Source organism: Typopeltis vanoorti, chromosome 12, assembly GCF_054136105.1.
Source record: "Typopeltis vanoorti isolate ZY-2024b chromosome 12, IOZ_Tvanoo_1.0, whole genome shotgun sequence".
In the NCBI taxonomy this organism is placed as follows: Eukaryota; Metazoa; Arthropoda; class Arachnida; order Uropygi; family Thelyphonidae; genus Typopeltis; species Typopeltis vanoorti.
The window spans coordinates 75,752,316-75,777,109 of NC_143560.1; the positions used below are offsets into that span (position 1 = coordinate 75,752,316).

At 36.5% G+C, this 24,794-nt stretch overlaps 1 protein-coding gene across 3 annotated transcripts in view; it reads right to left on the reverse strand.

Annotated features, from left to right (window-relative positions):
- The window catches only part of LOC150100897 (putative glutamate receptor), a 115,896-nt gene that overhangs the window by 20,864 nt on the left and 70,238 nt on the right, over positions 1–24,794 (reverse strand). For all 3 annotated transcript variants that reach the window (XM_090401563.1, XM_090401562.1, XM_090401564.1), the window contains 2 exons: positions 16,171–16,315; positions 4,524–4,750 (listed from right to left, as the gene is read on the reverse strand). In XM_090401563.1, coding sequence (XP_090257689.1) covers positions 4,524–4,750; positions 16,171–16,315 — 372 coding nt within the window. The remainder of the gene's footprint in view (positions 1–4,523; positions 4,751–16,170; positions 16,316–24,794) is intronic.

Consider the following 24,794-nt stretch of genomic DNA (forward strand, 5'->3'; position numbering starts at 1 on the left):
AAGCAAAAATGTTGAATAGGTTAGTCAAAAGGGCTGATTTAAGCAATAAGCAAATTAAAAATACACAGAATATTTGAAAAAGACTGTTGCTCACACAAATCATGATGGATAGCATGATAAGTGGTGTTCAAGATCTTCATGATCCAAATTTTTGATGAAAATCTACCAAACCTGATATAGGATCATATCTTGTTTATTGTTACACTGACCTGGATATTTTAATATTTCTGATGAATCTTTGAATGTTCTGACAAAGAAACTGTAATTGTAGACCATTTTTGTATGCTGACATAGTACGTGACAATTTGTCTCTATTGTATGTGCTGCTAAGTCCCGATTTCTGTTAATATGTCTTGACGTATCTTTCCTGACCAGTGTTCATTTCATGTGAACAAATTAACTTGCATACTCCTCGTTTTCTAAGTAGTGAAGGGAAGGTTTGGGGGTCAAAGGAGATTTAATCTGCATCCAATTCAATCTGTCATACCACACAGAAATATCTCAGAAGCAAAATGGTCAGTGCTCCATAACATAAGACAAAGGGAACATCGACCATTCTGTTCCTGAGATATTTCTGTGTGACTATTTGACTCTGAGTGGCATAACAGATTGAATTCCCATCAACCTACTGGCCTTAGGCTGGCCGAGTGGTTAGCGTATCCGCTCTCTAGCTAAAAGACTGCTGGTTCGAATCCCACTGTGGGCATGGATGTTTTTGTGATTGTCTGTGAAAGTGGTGGTAGATGATGCGGTTCGCTGTAGTTGGTGGATTGAGTAGTAACACTTGGCACACCTACAACGTAACCAACAACTTAATTAAAGACCTTGTCAACTGGCTGAGATACCAAGTGTCTTGCAACTTGGACATTACGTAGTTCCAAAAATACACAAGACATACTACTGTGGCCTATGGATACAGATATTCACCTCACACCTGTTCTCTGTAAATATCTTGCACAGATAGTAATACCACTTACAGGCAAGATGCACACTTTATTGCAAAAAATGAAAGATTTTGTAATAGAATCAACTGATAGACGTTATAAACTTGTTCACAATCTACATCGAACAGAAACTATAGGAATACAAGACACTAACGTTATTTGAATGCTGCATCAACACCATCTTCTTCCAAATCCAAGTCAAATTCTATTAGCAAAAAGGAAAAAGATGGGCTCACCATGCTCTCCACTTTTACCCAGCCTGTTTATGGAATTGTTAGAAAAACAGAACCTGGAAAATTATGAATCATGATCTAAACTTTGATTGCACCATGTGGATGATATATATTCATCATAGAGCTTGGTAAAACAACAAAGGACTTTTTCTTCTCAATAGTATTCATCCCACACATAAAGTTCACTGGGAATTAAAAAACATACCATTTTTAAACATGCTTCCTCTGTAGCTAAGTTCATGTTGTTTGGAGACCTATTCACTCTAGGGAAAAAAAAAAAAACAATGCACAAAGTTATCTCCATGCATTCAACTACCATCCATCAAACAAAAATAAAGTATTAGAAAAATCCTATGAAACATTTTCATCAATAATGAGGGGTAAAAAAGCCAATAAGTAACAATTCAGTCTTATCCTTCCAAAAAATAATAATAATGGTTGAAAGCATTCTTAAGGAGCCCTCCCCCCCCCTACACAAAAAGATGGACAAAAATAAGAATATAGAGGAACAGTATTGCTCCCTCAGAGACCAAATATCCAAGATATATATATTGTATTAACAACAAATAAAAGTAATTTTCTCCCCACTAAACACAATCTCAAGTCTCTTACTTCCAAAACCTCTCCATTCACCACCTGAAAGAAGTATACAAGATCACTTGTGTAATTTGCTGTGCAGGAAAACAAGCTGATACAAAAATGAGTTGATAAGAGCAGTATTCTCTGTGGGAGTCAACATGGGTTTGTTAAAGGGAATAATATGTTTTACTAACTTACGTGTGCTATAACAAAGTGACAAATATCTCGGGCAAGGAAGGGGGGGATGCATAGACAGTGGTATACTTTGATAGACTGGCATACGATCTGTTAAATACACTGCTTAGAAAGAAGTCAATGGTGCCATGGCTGTTTGTTCCTCACACTATGGTATCAAGAACAAACAGACATAGCACCCACCTTAAGATATAGGACCTCCTTTCACTGCTATGACAGCAGCAATCCTATTCAGGCATACCTCTCCCAGGTGTATGATAGTGATCAGTGAAAATTTTGGACCATTCCTTCTATAGGCATGTAATGAGGTCCTATACTGTTGTGGGGAAGACATCCCTTGACCTCACCCAACATTCCAGTTCATCCTATGAATGTTCAGTAGGGTTGAGATCAGGGCCCTGTGGAGGCCAGTCAAGTGTGGTAATGTCCACAAACCACATAGTTACAGTAGCAGCCTTATGACCCAGTGCATTGTCTTGCAGAAAGAGAATGGTCAGCTCTATAGAAATGCCACAAAGTAGGAAGCATTGCACTGTCCAGAACATTCAGATACCTCTCAGAGTTCGATATTTGTAGCACCACAAACAGAGGTTTGAGGCCAAAACCATCACACCCCCCACCTCCAAATTTCTTAGTTGGGGGTCACACACTCTGGTAACAGACCTGCGCTGTCCATCTGCTTGGAGGGTGTAGTATGATTCTTCATAACACAAGCTTCTACATCCCACTATACATACTCTTTGCACCACTAAAGACAATGCTGTATGCTGGTTTGGGTAATATGGGGCTTGTATATTACAGTCCTATCATGGAGTCTCAGTTCTGAATGTTTTTGTGCGGATTCGTGTTCCAGTCGATGCCTGGAACTCTGCATTTAATGTGTCGGCTGATGAATGACAGTTTTTACATATTTTTCGTAGCACACTATAGTCACATTTGGTAAGGATAGTGAGTTGCCCATTATGGGTAGCACTTGCAGTTGACACCCTGCACTTCCATCTCAATATGGTATCACTGATTATTGACTTGGGATAGCCCAATTTGTCAATAATATGCCAAACCAATAGGCCTGCAACACAGCATGCTATCACAATGCCTCTTTCAAACTCCGTCTGTTCCCTTCTTGCAGCCATTTTACCCAGACACAGTTGCACTGACTTGAGAGCATTATATTCCTCCAATTTATACTGGCTACAAACATGTGACTCATAAATGGCATGATAGGACTGTAATATACAAGCCCCATATTACCCAAACCAGCATACAGCATTGTCTTTAGTGGTGCAAAGAGTATGTATAGTGGGATGTAGAAGCTTGTGTTATGAAGAATATTTCCTGAATGTATGAATACTCCTGAATGTTTATTACAACTTAGAGAACTCAAATCACTCCAACTCATAACAAGATGTTCTTTTATCCTAATGGCCGAGCTCAGTCATTAATGATGCTGTCCTGTGGTTAGAAAGACCTACTCAAATCTGTTCTGGTATACAAACATTCTTTATAAGGGGTTTTTAAGTAAAGGTGAATTATTCAGTCTCATACAGATGTTGCAGAGTTTCCCTCCTTGAAACTTGGTTTTTTTCATCTCTCAAAACAGACAAATTGGTCAAAGAATACATGCAAATTATTTACAGACAAAATCAATCACAACCAACAGGAGTATAACAGTTTAATTAAAATGGTGTTATGCCATCATAATCTAAATAAAGAAAGACAAAGAAATAAATTGTACACTGTCTTAAAAAGACAGTTTGTATAAGAAATGTATACCAGATGAGAATTCTGTTATCAAAAACTAAATTGAAATCTTTCTTAAACAGCTGAGGGTGTTTTTTCAAATGGGATAAGATAAATTCTAAGCAGTGTATTTAACAGATTGTGTGCCAGTCTATCAAAAGACTGGAAAATCTAAGTATATCACTATAAATTAAAGATACAAAGAAATTATATACTTGGTTTAATCCTTTATCCAAGTGTAAGCAAACAAAGTTTGCACCTGAAATCAGGACAGGGCAACTTGTATATAAAAGCTAATGACTTCACATCACTTGCCTTAGTATCCAATAATGCAAAGCACATCCTTACAGGTATGTATAATGCTATGCATTATGGGAAGGGTCACTATCCAGACCAGTTTTGACTTTATTGAGGTCTCATCAGTGGAAGCCAGACCCAGAGGTGATACTAAGGTTGAAGTAATTTAGAAGTCATATTTTCATATACGAGTTGCCAAAAGGTGTCACACCTTATTATTAAAATACTCTGGATTAGAGATAGTTGTTGGAATATCTTTAATTTATGGCATAACCACTTGGTTATGCCATAAATTAAAGATATCAGGTGCAAACTTTGTTTGCTTACACTTGGATAAAGGATTAAACCAAGTATATCATTTCTTGGTTATTTAGTTGGGAGAAAATACTTTTATTCGTTGTTGATACAGTATATGTCTTTGATATTTTGTCTCTGAGGGAGCATATGGGCAGCCAAGTCAGGTTGGTTGAAGTCTTCATTGCAATTATTTTGAACGAAATGATTATTCTAACTTTATCTATAAAATAACAATTACCAGATCTTGTGTGTCAGAACTTCCTCTCACCCCTCCACAGATGATTTCTTCACTCTTTAAAGCTTTTAATAATGCTGGAATAGTATCAATGACTGATTCATAATGGGGAATAGACAATGAAGAAGATAGCAATGTGCTATAGGCAGACACTAGAATTAACATGCACAACAACCACAAGGATACTAATAATCTTGATAAAGTGTGGTGAAATAATCTGTGACTTCCACCTGCAAGGGGGAAAAAAAATCAAATATAACATTTACTGCTAATAATATATGAACATAATGCATTTAATCCTAAAATAGCAGTTGTGTTTTCACAAGTTATGCTCAGTTACGTGCTACTATAAATTTTTCATTAGTGTAACATTGTGAAGTGAAAACATACTATGAAGGCTATGTAGACTTCTGACTTAAAACAATTTTAATGCATTAAATTATTATCATAAGTCAGCAATCTATAGTATAACAGTTTCATCTGGATTGATTCATAGGAAAAAAATAAATTTACTAACAGTATCAATAGTTATTGAGGTGCCAGAGTAAACAGAGACAAAAGTCAGAAAAAATATTCAAAAACTAATAATAAGAGGATGAGACACACATGCATGCAGTGAGAAAGAAAAACTTGTTACCTTCTCACAGTTCTAGTTGAACTGTGAGAAGGTAATTTAATTCACTTTATGTAATAAGTGATTTGTATATTTACAACTTAATAAAAGAAAATAAACAATATGTAAGCAGCATTAGACTTCAACCAAACTGCTTTGGCTGCCCAAGTGGATAATGTACTCACTCACCAACCAACTGGCTTTGATCCCACAGTAGCAGAATTTGTAAGTCCCTAAGTGGCAGAAGATTTCATTGCCTGGTGAGATCACCACCCTGCTTACTGGAGGCCTGAATGACTTGATAAAGTTCTGTGTTTAGTCTAGTCTCTAGAGCAGGATTACCAGATGATGTTGTTAGCATATGGGAGTATCTAGAATACCAGTACTGATATTTGGATGTGAGATGATTGATCAAAAGTTAATACTTCCTAGCTGGGGGAATTGCAAACTACTATCATTCTCTGAGATGATGTCTGTAGATCTATGTTCACAGAACTAGTTTGCCTGTTTTTGAGGAATGAAAAACCCAGGTTTCTAGGAGGAACACCTCCACACGAGACTGGCTAACTCACTCTTAGTTGAAAACACCTGATAAAGGTTCCTCACGCCATAGACAGGAATCAAATCAGGTCTTTCCAACTAAAGGGTTTCGTCTATCCCTACTGAGGCTTCCTCCCAGGATTACAAGATTATTCCATGGTACTAAAATGTAGGATAGCTTATGATACAAGGAAAGGTTGTAAACCTGTCATGAGTGAGAGGCACAATTTTTTTTTTTTAATTTCCTGCCTCATTACTTTATGTGCAACTTTAACATGGTGATTAGGTTACTTTCTCAAGACTATAATGAACTGATAATATGAGTAAATTACAAAAAAAAAAACAAGTATTTAATATAAACTTATATTTCATGATGAGTATATCAGCACATCAGAGCAAACACACAAAAAGAACAATTCTTTCTTTTAAGATTACACAGTGGTCAGCATTCATAATGAAGAATTTATGGAGACGTGTTGGAGTAATTACTTTAATTGTAATTAAGAAAATAATACTTGATGTTTCAACCTCTGTATTGAAGTCATCATCAGGAAAACATGCATTATGTACAGGACACAATCTATATGATGTCACACAACAGTAAGAAAAATTTAAATACTTTCTTCATAATCATTTACCTGAGCGCAACTTCTGATGGGGGGGGGGGGCTTTAAACAGAAAATAGAAATATTACTAAATAAACATGTATCGGTATAATAATATAGAGATGATTTTTAAAAAAATGGGGGGGGGTATAGCAGACCTACATTAAACAATTTCTATAGTCCTTTCACATTAAGGTTTTCTTCTGTTTGGAGTTCTTCTAGATGCTCTATGGATTGAAGATAATTCCAACAATCTGGAGGACCTATTAATCCATCATTCTTTTTAGATTTGGATGATGTTTCAGCATCTCTGGAGTAGATGATATTCAACCAGAAATGCTGATGTATGGAGGTATAAAATTCTTACAGTGGCTGCACTGCATAGTTCAGAAGGCCTGGACAGAGGGACGAATTCCCAATGATTGGAGTAGAGCTCTAATAGTACCCATATATAAAAAAGGGAAATAAAACAATATGAGAATTACACAGGTATTTCCCTGCTGAGTGTTCCTAGTAAGATTTATGCAAGTATACTTGAGAAACGGTTGAGAAGAAATTGTGGAAGAAAAGCTTGGTGAAGAACAAGCTGGATGCAGGCCAAATAGAGGCTGTCAGGATCAGATCTTCACTTTATGACAAATAGTTGAGAAATAATGAGAATATAACAAAGATCTGTATTTAAGTTTTGTAGATCTGAAAAAGGCATATGACAAGGTGCCAAAAAGAGAAGCTATTCAATAAGTTACAGTTATATGGTGTTAATGGGGCATTATATAAAGCAATACTTAGTCTTTATTTGAGTTGTAAGTCAGCAGTTAGAATTAAAGGAAGTACAGGAAGATGGTTTAATGTTAAATCTGGTGTGAGACACGGATGTTCATCATCCCATCTGTTATTCATTATCTATATGGATCACGTTATGAAGGAAAGCGATATTAAACCTGATATCAAAATTGGAGATGCTAATGTTAGCTCTTTGCTTTATGCAGACTATGTTGTACTTCTAAATAAATCCACAAGTCTGCAAGATTCCCTGACTAAATTGAATAACTGTTGTAATAGATATGGTATTGTTAGGTGGTTGTTTGCTCTATATTATACCTTGTTCTACCTCTAAATAGCCTGCTTTCTAATCTACTGTTGTGCCTTTAAAATATTAATTCAGTACTATTTCCTTTTTGGATATTGGCAAAAATTTTTTTTTGCTGTGCCAGCCAATATCCTATAACAGAAGAGACTCTTGTTCAGGGAAACAATTCTAAATTCAAAAGGGATACACACATAATTAATCTTATGCTAGCACTGTGCAGATTCAGTTAGCAGTCGTGACCTAAATCTCACTTAAGCAATAATATCCAATTCCTTCCCACCAAAAGGTTCTATTTCGTAAGTGGTGGTTTGAATTCGTAATCAGGTATAAGGTATAAAACATTTACAGTTAAGAAAAATTCAAATACTCAATAGAACAAAACTCACTCTAAGTTAAGGTTCATACTAAATCATAACAATGAATTTGAGTAAGCTAAATCCTTCAATTACGAAAGGATAAGATTAAGTGTAAGCATAACACTATTAGGATATAATTCCTTTCACAAGTTATTCACAGAACACACATTGGACACTTTCATTAATACTCTATCAATAATTATCTTAATTCTAAATTTCATTAATCAAGCCTAGCCATTCTCAATCAAAATACTGCCTATCAGCAATTCTTCTTTGTTCCACTGGGTATTAACTAATTCAATCAAATTCTCACTTAAAAGTAGTTAAGTGAGAATTTGATCCTTTTTCATCAAATTAGAAAGGATCCGGTAATGAAATTCTTCACATTGCCGGATCCTTTCTGATTTCATGCCGCCATCTCATGTAGGTCTTGATTATCTTACTGTATATTTATTCTCCATACACTACTTCTTTGCGCCTGGCGATGCACTACGCTTTTCTTTGAATCATTTCCGCTCTGTGGCGTGCTATCTACTGCTCCGCAGGAAAGTTTCTCCATTCTCCTCGATGGGACTTTATTCGAAGGCTCGATTCTGCATAGGCTGTCATAACACAATCAGCTTCACTTGGAAATTCTCGAGCATCCTCATCGTCCGATATCACTGTAGTCAACCCGCTGCTCTCTCACGAATTACCCAACAAAACTCCTAAAACTGGAATCCTGGAACCGAAGAAGAAAAACGCCCTGTGATATGGTGCGCATCCTCTTTTATTCACCCTTTTGGGCACGCTCTATTCGATGTGTTTTTTACCCACGAACCCTATCGTTCATGCCACTTGAGTGATCCTACACTCTCCCTAATCTATTAGGTTACCCTATTCCAGGTAGCCATTCTGGCATCACTTTCTGCGTAGATCATATCCCCTCTTCTTTGCCTATCAATCCACCTCTGCAATCTATCAATGTAGGGAGCATTTTTTACATCACTCACCAACCTAGTCACTCTCCTCTCCACAACCTCCTCATCTCCAAGAAATCCAGGTGACCAGACTTGAGCACAGTAATCCAAATGTGGAAGTATCAACGCTTTATAAAGGGGAATAATAACCTCTTTATCTCTGGATGTTAGTGTGTTCCTCAATAATGTGTAATCTTGGACACCTTAGCAATGTGTCCCCTGAACTTCATCTCCATATCCACCAACACCCCTAAGTCCCTAGGGACTTAGGGGTGTTGGTGGATATGGAGAAGAATGGTACTCCTGCAAACTCTCAACATCAGGTTGATTTTTTATTGCACTACCCAACTTTGCATCATCAGCAAACAACTGAATATCTCCACTCAAGCCATTTCCTATATCATTTATGTACAAATTAAACAACAATGGCCCAAGCACAGAGTCATGAGGCACACCACTGGTATCTCCCTGAGCCATTCTTCTATCCATATCACCAGTTTAGTATCCATTCCCATCTGCTCTAATTTGCGTAACAGTGTTCCATGGGGTATCCTATCAAAAGCCTTAGCAAAATCCAGAAGTACCACTGTGTAGCCATTTCCTTTGTCCAACTCAGATGTCATTCTATTATAAAAAGTTAATAGATTGCTAAGGCAAGATCTACATTTAACAAAACCATGTTCACCCCTATAGAGTATCATATCCTGATCCACCCATTCTTGAATTTTGTCTTTAACCAACTTTTCCAATACACTTACCACCACTCGTGAGATGGTCGAGGAAAGATTAGCAAAACAAGTGTTCTCTTCCAGGTTGGCAGGAGGAAGACCAAGATATAGGTGGATTGATACAGTAAAAAGTCCCTTAGATAATAGAAATATTATTATTATTACGGGCAACTCCAAGGAGTTTTTAGACTCATCGAGGGAGGCCGTAAACATCATGTCCATCACAACTATTTGACATTCACACAGTATCTGTCATACTTTGCCTTTAACTCATTCACTGTCATAGCATCCACAACAGACTCAGGCAGCTTATTCCACTCATTCACCACTCTAAAGTAAAAGTTTTTTATTCTAAAGTAAAAAATCCAGCTCTAACACCCTTACTAACCACACTCTTGCCCTCCTACCACCAGTCCTGTTCTCAAAAATATCCTCTGAATTAATCCTGTAGAAACCCTTCAGCAATTTGAATGTCTCAATCATATATCCCCTTTTCTGCCTATCAACCAATTTCTGCAACCCACAAATCTTCAACCTGTTTTCATAAGGTTCATTCCATAGACCTATCATCTTGGTCATTCGCCTCTGGATCCTCTCAACCTCCTCCCCATCAAGAAGAAACCTAGGTGACCAGATCTGGGCACAGTAATCAAGATGGGGTCTTATCAAGGCTCTGATCTGATAATATTGGTGTCTTGACAAGTAATAGACTGATTTGGAGGAAAATTGTAGATAGAAAGTTAATATTGATGTAAATTTTTCATGTAGTACTATCATATCCTGTACACCTCCCTAATGACATTAATTTGAAGATGATGTTGTATTATGTTGGCGGTATCATGCTAGAAGAAACTGATGAGGCTAGGGATCTTGGAGTGTTATTAGATAAATGTTGAAGTTCATGGGCCATGTAGCAAAGATTGTAAATACAACTCAAAAGATAATTGCAATGCTGAAACAAATGTTCACATCTAAAGATAAGGATGTCATTTTGCCTCTTTACAAGGCAGTGATAAAACCTCACTTGGACTATTATGCACAGGTCTGGTTTCTGTTGTGGTTCTGATATAGTGGAGAGAGAGCAAAGGATTGCAGAATACTGATTATGAAGACAGGTTGAGAACATGTAGACTGCAGACAATAGAAAACAGGAGAAAGGGGTGATATGATTGTTACAAACTTATGAAAAGGTCATATGGAATTTTAGTTGAGGAAATTTTTCCATTTATGAAGGGTAAGAAAAGGACAAGATTGCATCCTTGACAATGAATGCCATTAAGAAAGGGGCGAGGGCTAGATTTTTCTCTCATGTGATGGTGGTGTGTGATTGAAATGGATGAAATTAACAGCTAAAATGTCTCAATCATATCCCCCATGCCTTCTATTTACCAAGCTCTGCAGGCCGATGCTCTCAGTCTATCCTCATAATATATATACAGTCATGATATAATTTTTGTTATCCATCTCTGCACCCTCTCAAAGGTTACTTCATCCCTCTTCAAATCCCGGTTACCAGATTTGAGCACAGAAATCCAGATGTGATCTGATCGAAGCTTTATACAATGGGACCAGCACACGTTAATCTTGCATGCTTAATGTTTTCCTCAACATTGCTGCATTTCTCTAAAATGTCTTCACAAACTTTGCAATATGTCCTCAGAACTTTAAATCTCTATCCGCAATCACCCAAGATCCCTTGCTTTCTCTTCTTCTTCCAGTATAACTCCACCAAGTGAGTATAAAGCATCCCTTCTATGGATCCCAAATTTTAAAACCTTATATTTACCTTATATTCCGGCGTACAAGTCGACCTTGGAATTTTTTGAATTTATTTGAGTTTTTATAGTATACTCATCATATAAGTCGACTCGAAAAATTTCTTTTTCGTATTGACCAGTTGACCAATAGTGAACTGAAGTGCAATGGCTCCTTTTAAAAGAATGAAATATGATGCGAGTTTTAAGTGCAAAGTGATTAAATTTGCAAAAGAAAATACTAACTGTGCTGCTGCACATCAGTTCGGAGTAAACGAAAAACTAGTTCGCGATTGGAGAAAAAATGAAACTTTAATAATGAAAATGCCAAAAAATAAGTGCGCATTACGGAAAGGAATTTTGTAAATAAATAATTATATAACATGTAAATAATTTTTTCTGTAAATAAATTTGATATAAGTTGAAATATTTTTACTTATTTACCCTTTTTGTATATTGCTAATAAATGTAACAGAGTATGATACGTACTAGTTTTTTCTTGGAAAGCAATCAATTTTTGATCCTGCGTATAAGTCGACTTAAAAAATTTAGTACTTTTTTTCGATGCTGAAAAGTCGACTTATATGCCGGAATATACAGTAGTTGCATTAAACTGATATTCCCATGCCTTTGCCCACCCTTCCAGCTTATTGAAATCCTCTTGAAGAGCTGAAACCACATCAGCACTATTACTAATAATTCTCCCAAGCTTCACATCATCTGCAAACAACTGAACATCTCCCTGTAGTCCTGTGATGACAATATTATTAATGTGAATGGTTTAGTATTTTCAGGTAAGATAGAGAATATAGCATGGGGGTGGGGGAGTACTGCTGATGATAGTAGGTGAATCACAACCAAAAATAATAGGAGACAGGTGTGAGGGTGGCTGTTCATTTGAAGGAATCTGGTGTGAAATTAAGGCCAGTAAGACAAAATATAAGGTTAGTTGTTGCTATACACCAGGGAGTTCCACAGACAATCTGGAAGACGTGCATACCAAATTAGTACAATGGCTACAGGTCAAGTTATTATTATGGGGGACTTCAACTATGGAGATACAGACTGGAAGGAAGAAAGATCACATGGCAGGGAGGAAATAGAATTTATACCTGCTAAGAGATAATTACTTAAGGCAGCATGTGATGGAGGGGACTAGGGGTGGGAGAGTACTGGACCTGGTCATAGGATCAGAAGAGCTATCCATAACCAAGGTGACAACATTGCCTCCAATTGGTGAAAGTGACAATGTGGTCTTGACTTTGGAGATTGTAAAACGTTAATATTCTCTCAAGAATGGATGATATAACTACAAGGCAGGTGATTATGACATGCTTAGGAAGAAGCTTAAATCTGTACCATTTAGAGCCATCTAGAGGAAGCAGTATTAAATCATATACCTAGGGTAAGGAGGGTTAATCGGGTAGCAGTTAGATGGGCCAGTAATATCATTAAGCACGAGCTGCAGAAGAAGAAAATGCTTTGGAGGGTATAAAGAGAAAGGTGATCAGCAAACTCATGAATAGTACAAGGCTCAAGCAAGAAAGGTGACGAGCATGTCAATGAAGACAAAATCAGATTATGAGAAGAATCTAGCTGAGCAGAAAACACATTCTTTCATGTGGCGAGTAAGAGGAAGAATGACTATGGAAGATTAACCTTAATAAGTGATGATGGTCACGAGGAGATAGAAGTGAATAAAATAGTTGAGTTACTAAGTGACCACTTTGCAAAAGTATATCATCTTAACAGACACTAATGTGTCTGTTACATAGTTTATAGCAGATTTCTTAGAAAAATTAAAAAATGTCTCATTGCAACCTACAGATCTTATGGTGAGCTTTGATATAGAATCTTTATATACAAATGTACCTCTCAAGGAGACTTTAAAATTACTTGCTACCATCTTTCCAGAAGACATTATAAAACTATTCGATTTCGTAATACACTCTGGATATTTCTTATGTCAAAACAAATTTTACAGCCAAGTAGAAGGAACAGCCATGGGAAGTCCTCTCTCTCCTGCTTTAGCCAACTTTTATTAAGAACATCTAGAAAAAGTCCTCTTCTCATCTATTTTCCCTCAACCATCCTTTTGGGTAAGATATATAGATGACGTCTTTACTGTATGGCCGCACAACAAAGACTTCTTTTTTAAACAGTATCAATTCCTTACATCATCATATAAAGCTTACTATGGAAATGGAAGAAAACAACCAGTTATCTTTTTTTAGACGTTCTCCTCCGGTCACCTTCAAATACTCTTACAACTACAGTTTACAGGAAACCAACGTTCACAAGTCGTTATATTCTTAAAGAATCAGCCCATCATCCTTGTCAAAAAACAGGAATCATAAAAGCCAAACCTAATTGTTCTACTTCTAATTTTCTACAGAAAGAACTTTCTACTATCCAACAACACATGAAACTCAATGGCTTTTCCCGAAAAGAGTACTCAACATCTCGATTCTTATAATCCACCACAAAACAACAAAGATTCAATACGTCGAGTTCCGATTCCTTACATCTCCGGGATTTCAGAACGTATTGCAAGAATTCTGAAGAAATATGAGTTAACAGCTACGTATTCACCTATTAACAAATTATCTTCTCATTTTCCCTCTCCTAAAGACAAACGCTCAACTATATCTCTTTCTGGAGTTTATCAAATTCCCTGCAACTGTGATCTCTCCTATTTTGGGCAAAATGGACGTTCTCTTGAAAAAATAATCCAAGAACATCAATCCTCCATTCATCACAACAAACCTGAAAAATCTGGATTGGCTCAGCACGGGATTGAAACTAACCACAACATCCTTTGTTCACAAACTACTTCATTGTCCTAACGTGAATCGGAATGACTGTATATCTATATCAAATATCTGGGAAAGTAATCAGGATAACTCATTAATTCATTAATTTTATGTTATTTAATATCTTTATTTCAATCATGTCTCTGCTTAAAAATATTCCCTTTAATACTTAGTGATATAACATCACGCAGCTTGTTCTATTTTTAAATCTATTGTTAGTATTCCACCTTGTATTTTTTTAAAACTGTTCTTGTAGTGCCACTGAAGATGTCTGCTATTTCCAGACTGAAATATTTGGTTAATTAAATAGCTTTCTTGCGTTTACGTGCATATATTATTCAGACACTAATGTGGGAACAGAGGTGGATGAATTGGAGGCTCTTAGGATATTGCAGAATCTCAATGTAAATACAACTGTGGAATTAGATTGAAGAATATGCAAGGGAACTGGCAATATCTTTGAATAGGCTCTTTAATTTCAGTCTCAGCTCTGGTAAAGTTCCAAGAGAGTGAAAAGAGAGCAAATGTAGAGATGAAGTTGCTTTTCCTCTTTATAAGGCCTTCATACACCCACATCTGAATTACTGTGCTCAAGTCTGGTCCCTTGGGTTTCTTGGGAACGAGGGAGTGGTGGAGAGGTTTCAGAGATGAATGACCTATGGAATGTTCCCAATGAGGATGGATTGCAGAATTTTGATAGGAGAAAAAGAGGGAATATGATAGAAACGTTTAAGTTGCTTAAAGGGTTTTATAGGATAGACGCACAAGAAATGTTTCAGCACTTGGCTAGAAGAACCAGATGTGGTTAGTAGGGGTGTGAGGACTAGATTTTTTGCTTGGAGAGTTGTGAATGAGTGGAATGGTTTGCCAGAGTCAGTTGTGAGTGCTTTGCCTGTTAATGGGTTCAAGGAGAGGTATGATAAATTGTGTGGATAGATTTAGTCTCCCATGATGTCTTCGACTCCATGGAGGGGCCTATATAATAATTATTATTTATGTGCTGCAACAAGGTGACAAATGTCTTGGATGAGGGATATGCATATACAGTGGTAGATTTAGATTGTCCAAAGCTTTTGATAGACTGCCACATGATAAGCTGATAAATACACTGCTTGATGTGCAGAGATAAAGAGGTTGTGATTCCATTGTATGGATTATTGTGCACAGATTTGGTCACTGGGTTTTCATTTTTTCATGTTGACAAGAAAATGTTAGAAAGGGTCCAGACAAAATTCACAAAGATGTTCAGTGGTCTTTGGAATGTAGAGTTTGAAGACAGGTTGAAAGACTGTAGATTGCAAAGCCTTGCGAATAGGAGGAGGGGGAGGGGATATGATTGAGACATAGAAGTTAGTCAGGGATTGTTATCAGGTTGACATGGAAAAAAAAGACATTAAGAGGCATTTTGTTATTGCAGGGAGTGTTAAGGATTTGTATCTTCAATATGATATATATGTTGTCAGTGGAATGAACCTCCCATGATGACTCTGAAGGGTGTGATAATAACATAACACCAATGTACTACAAGTTTAGAGCATTTCAAAAGGTGGAATTCTCACTCTCACACACACACACACACACACACACACACACACACACACACACACACACACACACACCCTGAACCAACTTTATTTCAAAATGAATGTCTTACTAATATATTGAACTTTGAGTTTCAGGAAGGAACACTGTTGTATGTTTAAATTTTATTAATTAGTTTCAAAAACCTATATAATGTTGTATATAAGTTTAAGATTTATTCAGTTATGTTGATATTCTTGTCAATTCCAGCATAAAGACCACATAATTCTAAGATAAAACTATTACTTTTACACCTCTCTTGTTTTGTATACTTTATTGTACAGCTCTTTGAGAGAGTTTGCTGGATATCAGACAACAAGAAAACTTTTCTGTCTGTATCAAAGCTGGAATGGAATCAACAGTTGAAAACTGTTGATTCATTATTGATTCCTGTTTTAACAATGAATCATGATGGCATATGTACTAGATGGAATTACCACATTTCAAAGCATAATGTGCTTCATATCCAAGGCAAAAGAGCAAACTTAGAAGCAGTATACACGACAGCTCCAAATAAATAAATACTTTATTCTAACAAAAAATAAGAACTATCTGGAATAATTCTCTGTGAATTTTTTAAATCATATATAATGCAATTTTACAATACTTACCCTCAAAAAAGATAATACCAATGAGAAACCAATATATATTAGACAGTGTGGGGAGTCTACGTGCTTCTGTTCTCATCTCAGCAATTGTAGCGTAATGAATAATTTTTCCTGCCATCACAAAAGTAACTACAATGCAAATCCATACCTGAAATTATAAAAAGTTTGTGATTTCAGAAAATTTTCCTTTCATATCACTTCTCCATAACTGTTTATGTGATTTGACTTCAAAACTTTACATTCTTTTTAAAATACAAAATCATTCACCTTTATTTCATTTGAAAAATAGCAGACTGGAAAGAGAATGCTTGATTCTGTTGTGATGCCTGAACAACATACTGCATTTTTCTTTATGGTGGGCAGCCAACAGCTTACATAATTAAAGGCTTAATTTTTAAAAGCAAAGAGTGATTATTGTTACTATGTTAATGACAATGGACTTCCATGGAGTAAACAGCATGGAGGTCATTTGTCATGATGTGAAGCTGCTAAAGATTATTAGTAATATTGCCAATGTAGTAGCCTTTCAGGAATAGTTGAATAAACAAACAGATGAGCAAATGAATGGGGATATCAATTTAATGCAAATAAACGCAAGGTGTTGAAATTGGAGAGTATGTACCCTCCAGTCTACTTATTGGAGGGTACATACTCTCCAATAAGTAGATTATATATCTCTATATATACCCTATATATATTGGAGATAGGGTATATATAGAGGTACTTTACTTGTGAAGGTATCACTAAAGTTATAACTACACTCAATAAAGTTTAGGGAACATTGTGAAGGTGGTGAAGATACCCCAGAGGTCTGCTGCAATACTAAGGACCTTTTGACCAGTAGAGTTAAAAGAGAGGCGATCCCATTGTATAAAGCCCTGATCAGACCACATCTGGATTATCATGCTCATATCTGGTCACTAGAATTTGAAGAGGATAAATTAACCTTAGAGAAGGTACAGAGGTGCTGATGACAAAAATGGTATCAAGACTGTAACAAAGTTAGTTATGAGGAAAGACTGAAGACACGTAAACTATAGTTTGGTGGGTAGAAGGGGGTGATGTGACTAAGACATCAACTGTTGAGAGGTATTTAGAGGATTGACACCAGTTAGATTTTTTGCATAGAAGAACAAGGGGAAGGAACATGGACAAGAGACCATCCCTGGAAATGGTCAAAGATGGTGAGTAGGAGGGTGAGAAGTGGCTTGTTTTGTGTGGAGTGGTTACACTATGGAATTCACTGCTTGATAGGGTGAATGTGCAGATAGTGAGCAAGTTTAAGGAATGGTATGATACACTATTATCTAAGATGGGCCTTCAACAATGAGTCTTGTGACTCCATAGAGGTTCTGACTAGTAATAATAATTAGTTTATCCACTTACCACTCTCAGTGAAAATTACAGGGTGTTCGGGATAAATTTGACAGTTTCGTAAGGAAAAAGAAAATCTTCTTTGTATCTATTAAATTTAATGAATTGACAAAAAAACATTACAGGCAGAGTTAATTACAATACTATCAACAAGATTTACAAAATAACCACCATTAGCATCGATCACAGCTTCAATTCTGCTTTGGAACCTCGAACAAGCTGATGCTACAGTCTCCCTGGGAAGGGCCGCAAAAACTGTTTTAATTTTATCCATTAACTGGGCTTTTGTATTACTGGAAGTGCGATTGGTGTCTTTTTCAACTGCGCCCCATACAAAATAATCCATGGGGTTAAGGTCTGGGGAGTTTGGAGGCCAAACATTTGGACTGGTGAAGTCGTAGAAATTTTCAGACAACCATTTTTGACTTTTCCCAGAGGTGTGGCAAGGGGCCGAATCCTGCTGCCATACATACGGCCTACCATTGGCTACCCTTGTTATCCAGGGCTTGACTACAGTTAGCAACTCCACGAATTCCAATGCCAGGGTTCTTCAACACCTGTTCCTGCAGATTTGCGAGGAATTCTGCTGTACGAACGCAATCAGATCGTCTGCTAGGGATCTTTCTTCTTGCTACATCCTCGTAGTCACCATTGCAAGTCTCTAGTTCATGCCTGATTGTTTTTACTGTATTCAGGGAGCATTGGGCAGCAGTCGTAATATCCTTATTTTGATGGCGGGCACGAATCATCATGATACAAGTTATTCTCTTCCATGATTCAGATGGGTTCCAGCTATCCATCCTTTCTGACATCTTGTATATGAATGAAGAAGGGTCCAAACTTTTAAATGAAGAGAAGTGTGTGTTAATACATGTAACTTACGGAAAAATATAATTAATTATAAATATGTCAAATTTATCCCGAACACCCTGTATACTCCTCACTACCTTCATAAACCCCCTCAAAAATTAATTCTTTAGACACAAGGTCTTGGAGAAATTAGTGAGAGACTATATACAGCATTGGGCAGATGAGGGTGATGTTATCTGTGAGAATCAACATGGATTTGTTAAGGGGCGCTCTTGCTTTAGTAATATGATTGCCTTTTATAATAAAGTGACAAGAGTAGTTGATGAGAGAAAGGCATATACTGCCATTTTTTTGGATTTTCCACAAAGGCATTTGACAGGGTGCCACATGATAAGCTGATATTTAAGTTGCAGCACATGAGTTTAAATGTCAGTTTAGTCAAATGGATTCAGGATTGACTGACTGATAGGTATCAGAGAATTGTGTATGGTGGGGCAATATCAAGGAAGCAGAAAGTTACAAGTGGGGTTCCACAGGGCTCAGTACTGGGACCTGTATTGTTCAACCCTTATACCAATGATATTGTCAATGGATTGCAAGGGAACATTCAGTTGTTTGCAGATGGTGTGAGGCTGGGAAGGGTTATCAGTAATAGTGCAGATGTGGCAGCCCTGCAAGAGGATTTGAATAAACTAGACAGGTGGATAAATGAATGGGGTGTCAGTTTAATGCAGCAAAATGTAAAGTCGTGAGGTTTGGGATCCATCAATTGGAGGAGCTGTACTGGATGAGGTAGGGGAGACGAGATCTGGGGGTGATGATTGATAGAAAACTGAAATTCAGGGAGCATATTGTAAAGGTAACTCAGAGAATTGCTGCAGTACTGAGAAGGATGCTGACCTGTAGAGATAAAAGAGTTATCATTCTGTTGTATAAGACCCTGATCAGACCACACTTAGACTATTGTTCTCAGATTTGGTCCCCAGGATTTGAAGGGAATAAATTGACTGTGGAAAAGGTATAGAGGCAGATAACAAAGATGGTTTCAGGACTGTACAATATGAGTTATGAGGATCGACTGAGGGAATGTGGACTGCAGAATTTGGTGGATAGAAGAAGGAGAGGTGATATGATCAAGACTTTTAAACTGTTGAGAGGCAGTTACAGGGTAGGCATTGGAGAGTTCTTTCACTTGGTGGAAGAATGGCGGGAAGGAGCGATGACAAGGGGCCATCTCTGGAAGTTAAGAAAGGAGGCTGTGCGCAAGAGGGTGAGGAGTGTTTTCTTTGTGTGGAAGGTGGTTGAACCTTGGAATGCATTGCCTGAGAGAGTGGTTGGAGCAGGAACGGTCAATGGATTCAAGGAGTGGTATGATAAACTTTGTGTTTCCTAAAAACGACCTCCATGATGAGTCTTTTTACTCCATGGAGGCCTGGATAATAATAAAAGTTATTTTTGTATACCTCTTTGTAACTATAATTTTTTTATCTTACATAGCTATTATACAAGATCTTTTGGTGAAAAAAATTCATATAAAAAATAATAATCTCATTCAAATTATTTTTAATAAAAAATGAATCATTAATATACAAACATATTGTAAACCATCCTTAGTGTGGAATAAACAATGAAAAATTCAAAGACAACATACTTAAACAATGGTTATTTATGTGCAGTCACAAAGGTGCCAGTTTATAAATTATACTAATAGTATCCTTAAAAGTTATGGAAAAAAAAATTTTGCCCCGCTTAATAAGGGTGCTCGTTCAGCCATATTGCAGTAGGTACTATATTATAACAAGATATTTTACATCTGATGTAGATGCAATAGATTTATTTGAAGAATTAAAAATTCTCTCAACAATAATACAAGAGAAAATTGGTCCTCACCAAATTTTATCATATACAGTATATATATAAATAACCAAAATCTTTGGGATATATATATATCCCAATGTAACCACTGCCCTAAGGATAGTGTTAACAATTCCTGTTAGCTTAGCAAGTGCAGAAAAAAAATTTTCCAAGCTTAAACTGCTTAAAAATTATTTGCGAACAGCAATGACCCATTACTGTTGCTAGACCAACCGAGAAAGATTGGTTGGTCTAGCAACTATATCGATAGAGGCAGACATAGCATATAATTTAAATTTAGAAGAATTTATAAACAGTTTTATTGTGCGATATCCCTGTAGAGCAAACATTTAATCAATATTATTATGTAATCGTTTTGCATTAATGTTTCTCTTGTAATAAAAACAAGATAGCAATTGGAGATTTTCTTATTTTTTGTATTATAAATCACTAGGGGTGATATTTAATTGTTTGCCTCAGGACATGATCTAATCTGCCAATGGCCCTGGGGTTATTGCATTTTTTTTTCTTATAATAGTGCTTCATTTTAGGCTGGATATAAGCATTCTTCAATGGTGTTTGTTTTCTTAAGTTTGTTGATTTGTGGTCTTGCAGAATATGGGTTTAACAATAATTTGCATAATTCCAAAGGATCCAAATGAGGCCAATATTGTTAACACAATGTTCTGAAAACTTTGGCTTGAAGACCAAGTGTAATGACAGACCAGGGCAGCAGTTCTCAACCTTTTTTAATACTTGTGCCAGCAAAAAATTTCAGTATCACTTATTAAAATGTGCATTTCATTAAAATATGCATTAATATAAAACAATACAAAATGAACTATAAAATACTGTATAAACATGGTGATTAAATGATTAACTTGCTTGAGACTTTAAGCTTTCTGAGAAATACATAGCTATCCACTTGGAGGTTGAACAAAAAATATTTGAAAATCAACACATTTGTCAACTCCTGATAGATTGAAAAAGATAGGTAAAACATGTGATTATTTATCTTTAGAGATGGGGGGGATTTTTCATATTTTATTTCTCATAATTTCATAAATTTAAAAAATTCAACCATCCATTGAATTTTTTAAATTTATGAAATTCCTTTGGAGATGAGAAGAGAATAAAAGTCGAATAAAGAGACCGACTGATGTGAATGAGAAAGAAGAAATTAGTAGTATGAAGCCAAGTGTCAAAGGATAATCAGATAGCACTAGATATGAGAATTCAATCATCAGAGGTGTGGTAAATAATAGAACATATAAGATATGTTTTCCAGGCAGACATTTAAACAAATAACTGATGCATTGCATAGAAGGAAGGAACAAGCATCAGAGTTAGTGGTGGTTGTAGGCACAAGTGACTTGGATAGTGAAAAAAGGAATGCAGTAGGGATTTGAGGAAGTTGTTGTAGGCAGTAAGGATAATAGTGTTGTTCAGAAAGTGGTTGCTGTGTTGCCCAGATATGATGATAATAAGTTGAGGAAAGCAGAGATAACGAAAGGCAAGATTGCTGAGTTTTGTGAGGCAAAGGGTGTTTAAGTTTGTATCCAAGACACATTGGATACATTCTTAGTGCATTTAAATAGCCAACACCCAAAAATCCACTTTACAATGGAACTGGAATCTAATGACTGTCTGCCCTTCCTGGATACATTAATCACGTCTTCCAGATGATTCCTTATCTTTTTTCAACTTATAGAATACCCACACATACAGGAAGATATTTGCGCAAACAGTCACACCATCACCCATCTCAACAGTATAGCATCCTAAAAACACAAACCCACAGAGCTAGAGTGATTAGTTCCAATGACAATGCTCTCACTGCTGAACTCACTCACTTATGTTACACCTTCTTAGCCAATGGCTATAATTCCCATACGATAGAAAAAATACTAAATGCTCCCCAGAAATCTCCCTCCCACTGTCTACTACAGAAGACTACAGCAAAACTGTCACCATCCCATACATTCAAGGTACATCTGAAAAGACATCTAGAGTACTTAATAAACATCAGCTACACACCATATTTAAACCTTATGTCAAATTGGCAACTCTCATCTGTTCACCGAAGGACAGAATTTCTTCATCACATCCAGGAGTCTATGAAGTGCGCTGTTCATGTGATTGAGCTTACTATGGACAGACAGGAAGAACTGTGAACATCTGCCTCAGTGAATATAAAAAATACATCCAGCACTGTCATTATGGCAAGTTGTCAGGTCAAGCAGACCATGCCTTAGATATCCCTGCACACAGGATCAATTGGAAAAAAATAAAAGTGCTGCACAGAAGTAGTCAGAGAGATTGTTCTTGGAATCAACAGAAGTCTTGAGACTCCAAACCTCAACAAGTATGAGTGGATAAATTTACCAAAAATTTGAGAGACCTAATTAATACCTGCTTTCTCTCTCTCTCTCCTTTTTTTTTTTTTTTTTTTTTTTTTTTTTTATTATATTTATATATACATACAGATGGTGCCTAATTAGGACTTTAGTCTTTGTGTTGCCTGTTGCAGTTGTTTCACATACTGTTTCTAACCATATGAAGATTTTTGTGAGGGAAGGATATATATGTGGAATTATAAGAATGGTGATTATGACAAGCTTAGGAGACAGCTTGGAGCTATAGCATGGAATAAGGAGTTGAGCAGTAAAGAAATAAATACTGCTTGGGACATGACAAAGAAATACATAAAGCATCAATGTGTGTGAATATATTCTGAAGGTCAGAAGGCTGAATAAGGTAGTGTAAAGTGGATTAATGGCAAGATTAAGCATGAAATTTGGAAGAAGATATTTTGGAGACAGCACAAGATGAATAATGGTAATAATCAGTTGTATAAAGAATAGGCAAGGAAAGTGACTCAGTTGATAAAGACAACAAAGTGCAGTACAAGTGGAAATTAGCAAATCAGGCCAAAAAAAAACCTTGAGGTTTTTTTTTTTTTTTTTTTTTTTTTTTGATATGTGGTAATTAGAAAGAAGAATGATTATGGTAAGATGATGTTAATGAATGAAAGTGGGAGATTGGTAACTGTTGCAGAGGACATAGTCAAGGTATTCAGTGAGCAGTTCATCAGGTTGTTTCATCCTCAGTGTGAAATCAGGAACTCAAGTGTAGACAACGAAATAAGAGAAGACTTAATGGTCAGTAAGCAAAGTAAGTTGGATGTCAATAAGGCAACAGAACTTGATGACATATCACCTTGTGTTTTAAGGGAATATTCCAAGGTATATTAGCATCAGCCTTGGCCTACCTGTTTAACCAAAGTCTTGCAACATCACAAGTCCCAAAGGAGTGGAAGGGAAGGTAAAATTTCCCACTTCACAAAGACAGTGATAAGGCTAAGGCTACAAGTTATAGGCTGATCTGTATATCTGGAGTTTTAGTTCAGGTATTGGGGAGGTTAGTGAGAGATAGGATACAAAACTGGGTTGATAACAGTGGTATTCTTTGTGCTTGCAAGCATGAGTTTGTTAAAGGGAGGTTGTGTTTTACAAACTTGCTTATATACTATAACAAGGTGACAAATGTATTGGACAAGGGAGATTCATTATACCATGGTATACTTAGATTTTGCAAAGACTTTTGCTAGATTACCATACCACAAATTGGTCACTAAACTGATTCAAATGGGATTGGATGACAGACTGGTAAGATGGATAAGTGAACAGATATCAGATAGGTATCAGCAAATTGTGTATTTCTCAAACTATCTCAAAAGAAGAAAGTCACTAGTGGTATGCTGCAGGGGTCAGTTTTGGGACCATTGTTATTTACTTTGTATATTAATGATACCAGGATAGGTTTAGTTGGTGATATACAACTGTTTGCAGATGATGTAAAACTGGGGAGAGTGATAAGGAATCAAGCAGATGTTGTGGCCTTACTGGATGTGAATAGATGAGGACTTGAACAGACTTGAATTGTATGAGTGGGCAACAGTATAGAACTGTGAATTCATTGTTGAAAAATGTAGGGTTTTGAAATTTGGTAGGCAACAATAGGATGCAAAGTATACATTTGACAGGAAAATTTTGGAGAAAATTAAAGAGATAAGACCTTGGGGTTGGTGGTGGATAAGGATCCGAAGTTCAAATCACGTTGCACAAGTTGCGAAGACGTCAAACATCATATTATGGCAATAATGTGGAGGACCTTAACTTGTAGAAATAAAGAGGTTTTAGTTCCATTGTATAAGGCCTTGATGGATTATTGTGCACAGATTTGGTCCTCTGATTTTCATGGTGTTGAGGATATATTAGTGTTTGAAATGTGGGATATGAAAACAGATTGAGAGAATTTATTTATTTATTCTCATGGCAAAAGGAATATAGAACAGCTACAGGTCAATATCCAGTCTGGAAAGTCAATCCAAGGTCTCATCTGTCACCTTGTGGATGTCCTGTAGGCCACCACCATGAAACTGGTGCTATGGGCAGTCGTTCACAATAAGGGTGGTCTAACAGCCTCCATTTATGTAGTAGGTAGCCACATCTGCCCTGGTTAGTTCTGATCCTGTTGATTGATGACCAATCTTCCTAGGAAGAGCAAAAATCAGGCTGCAGAGAACA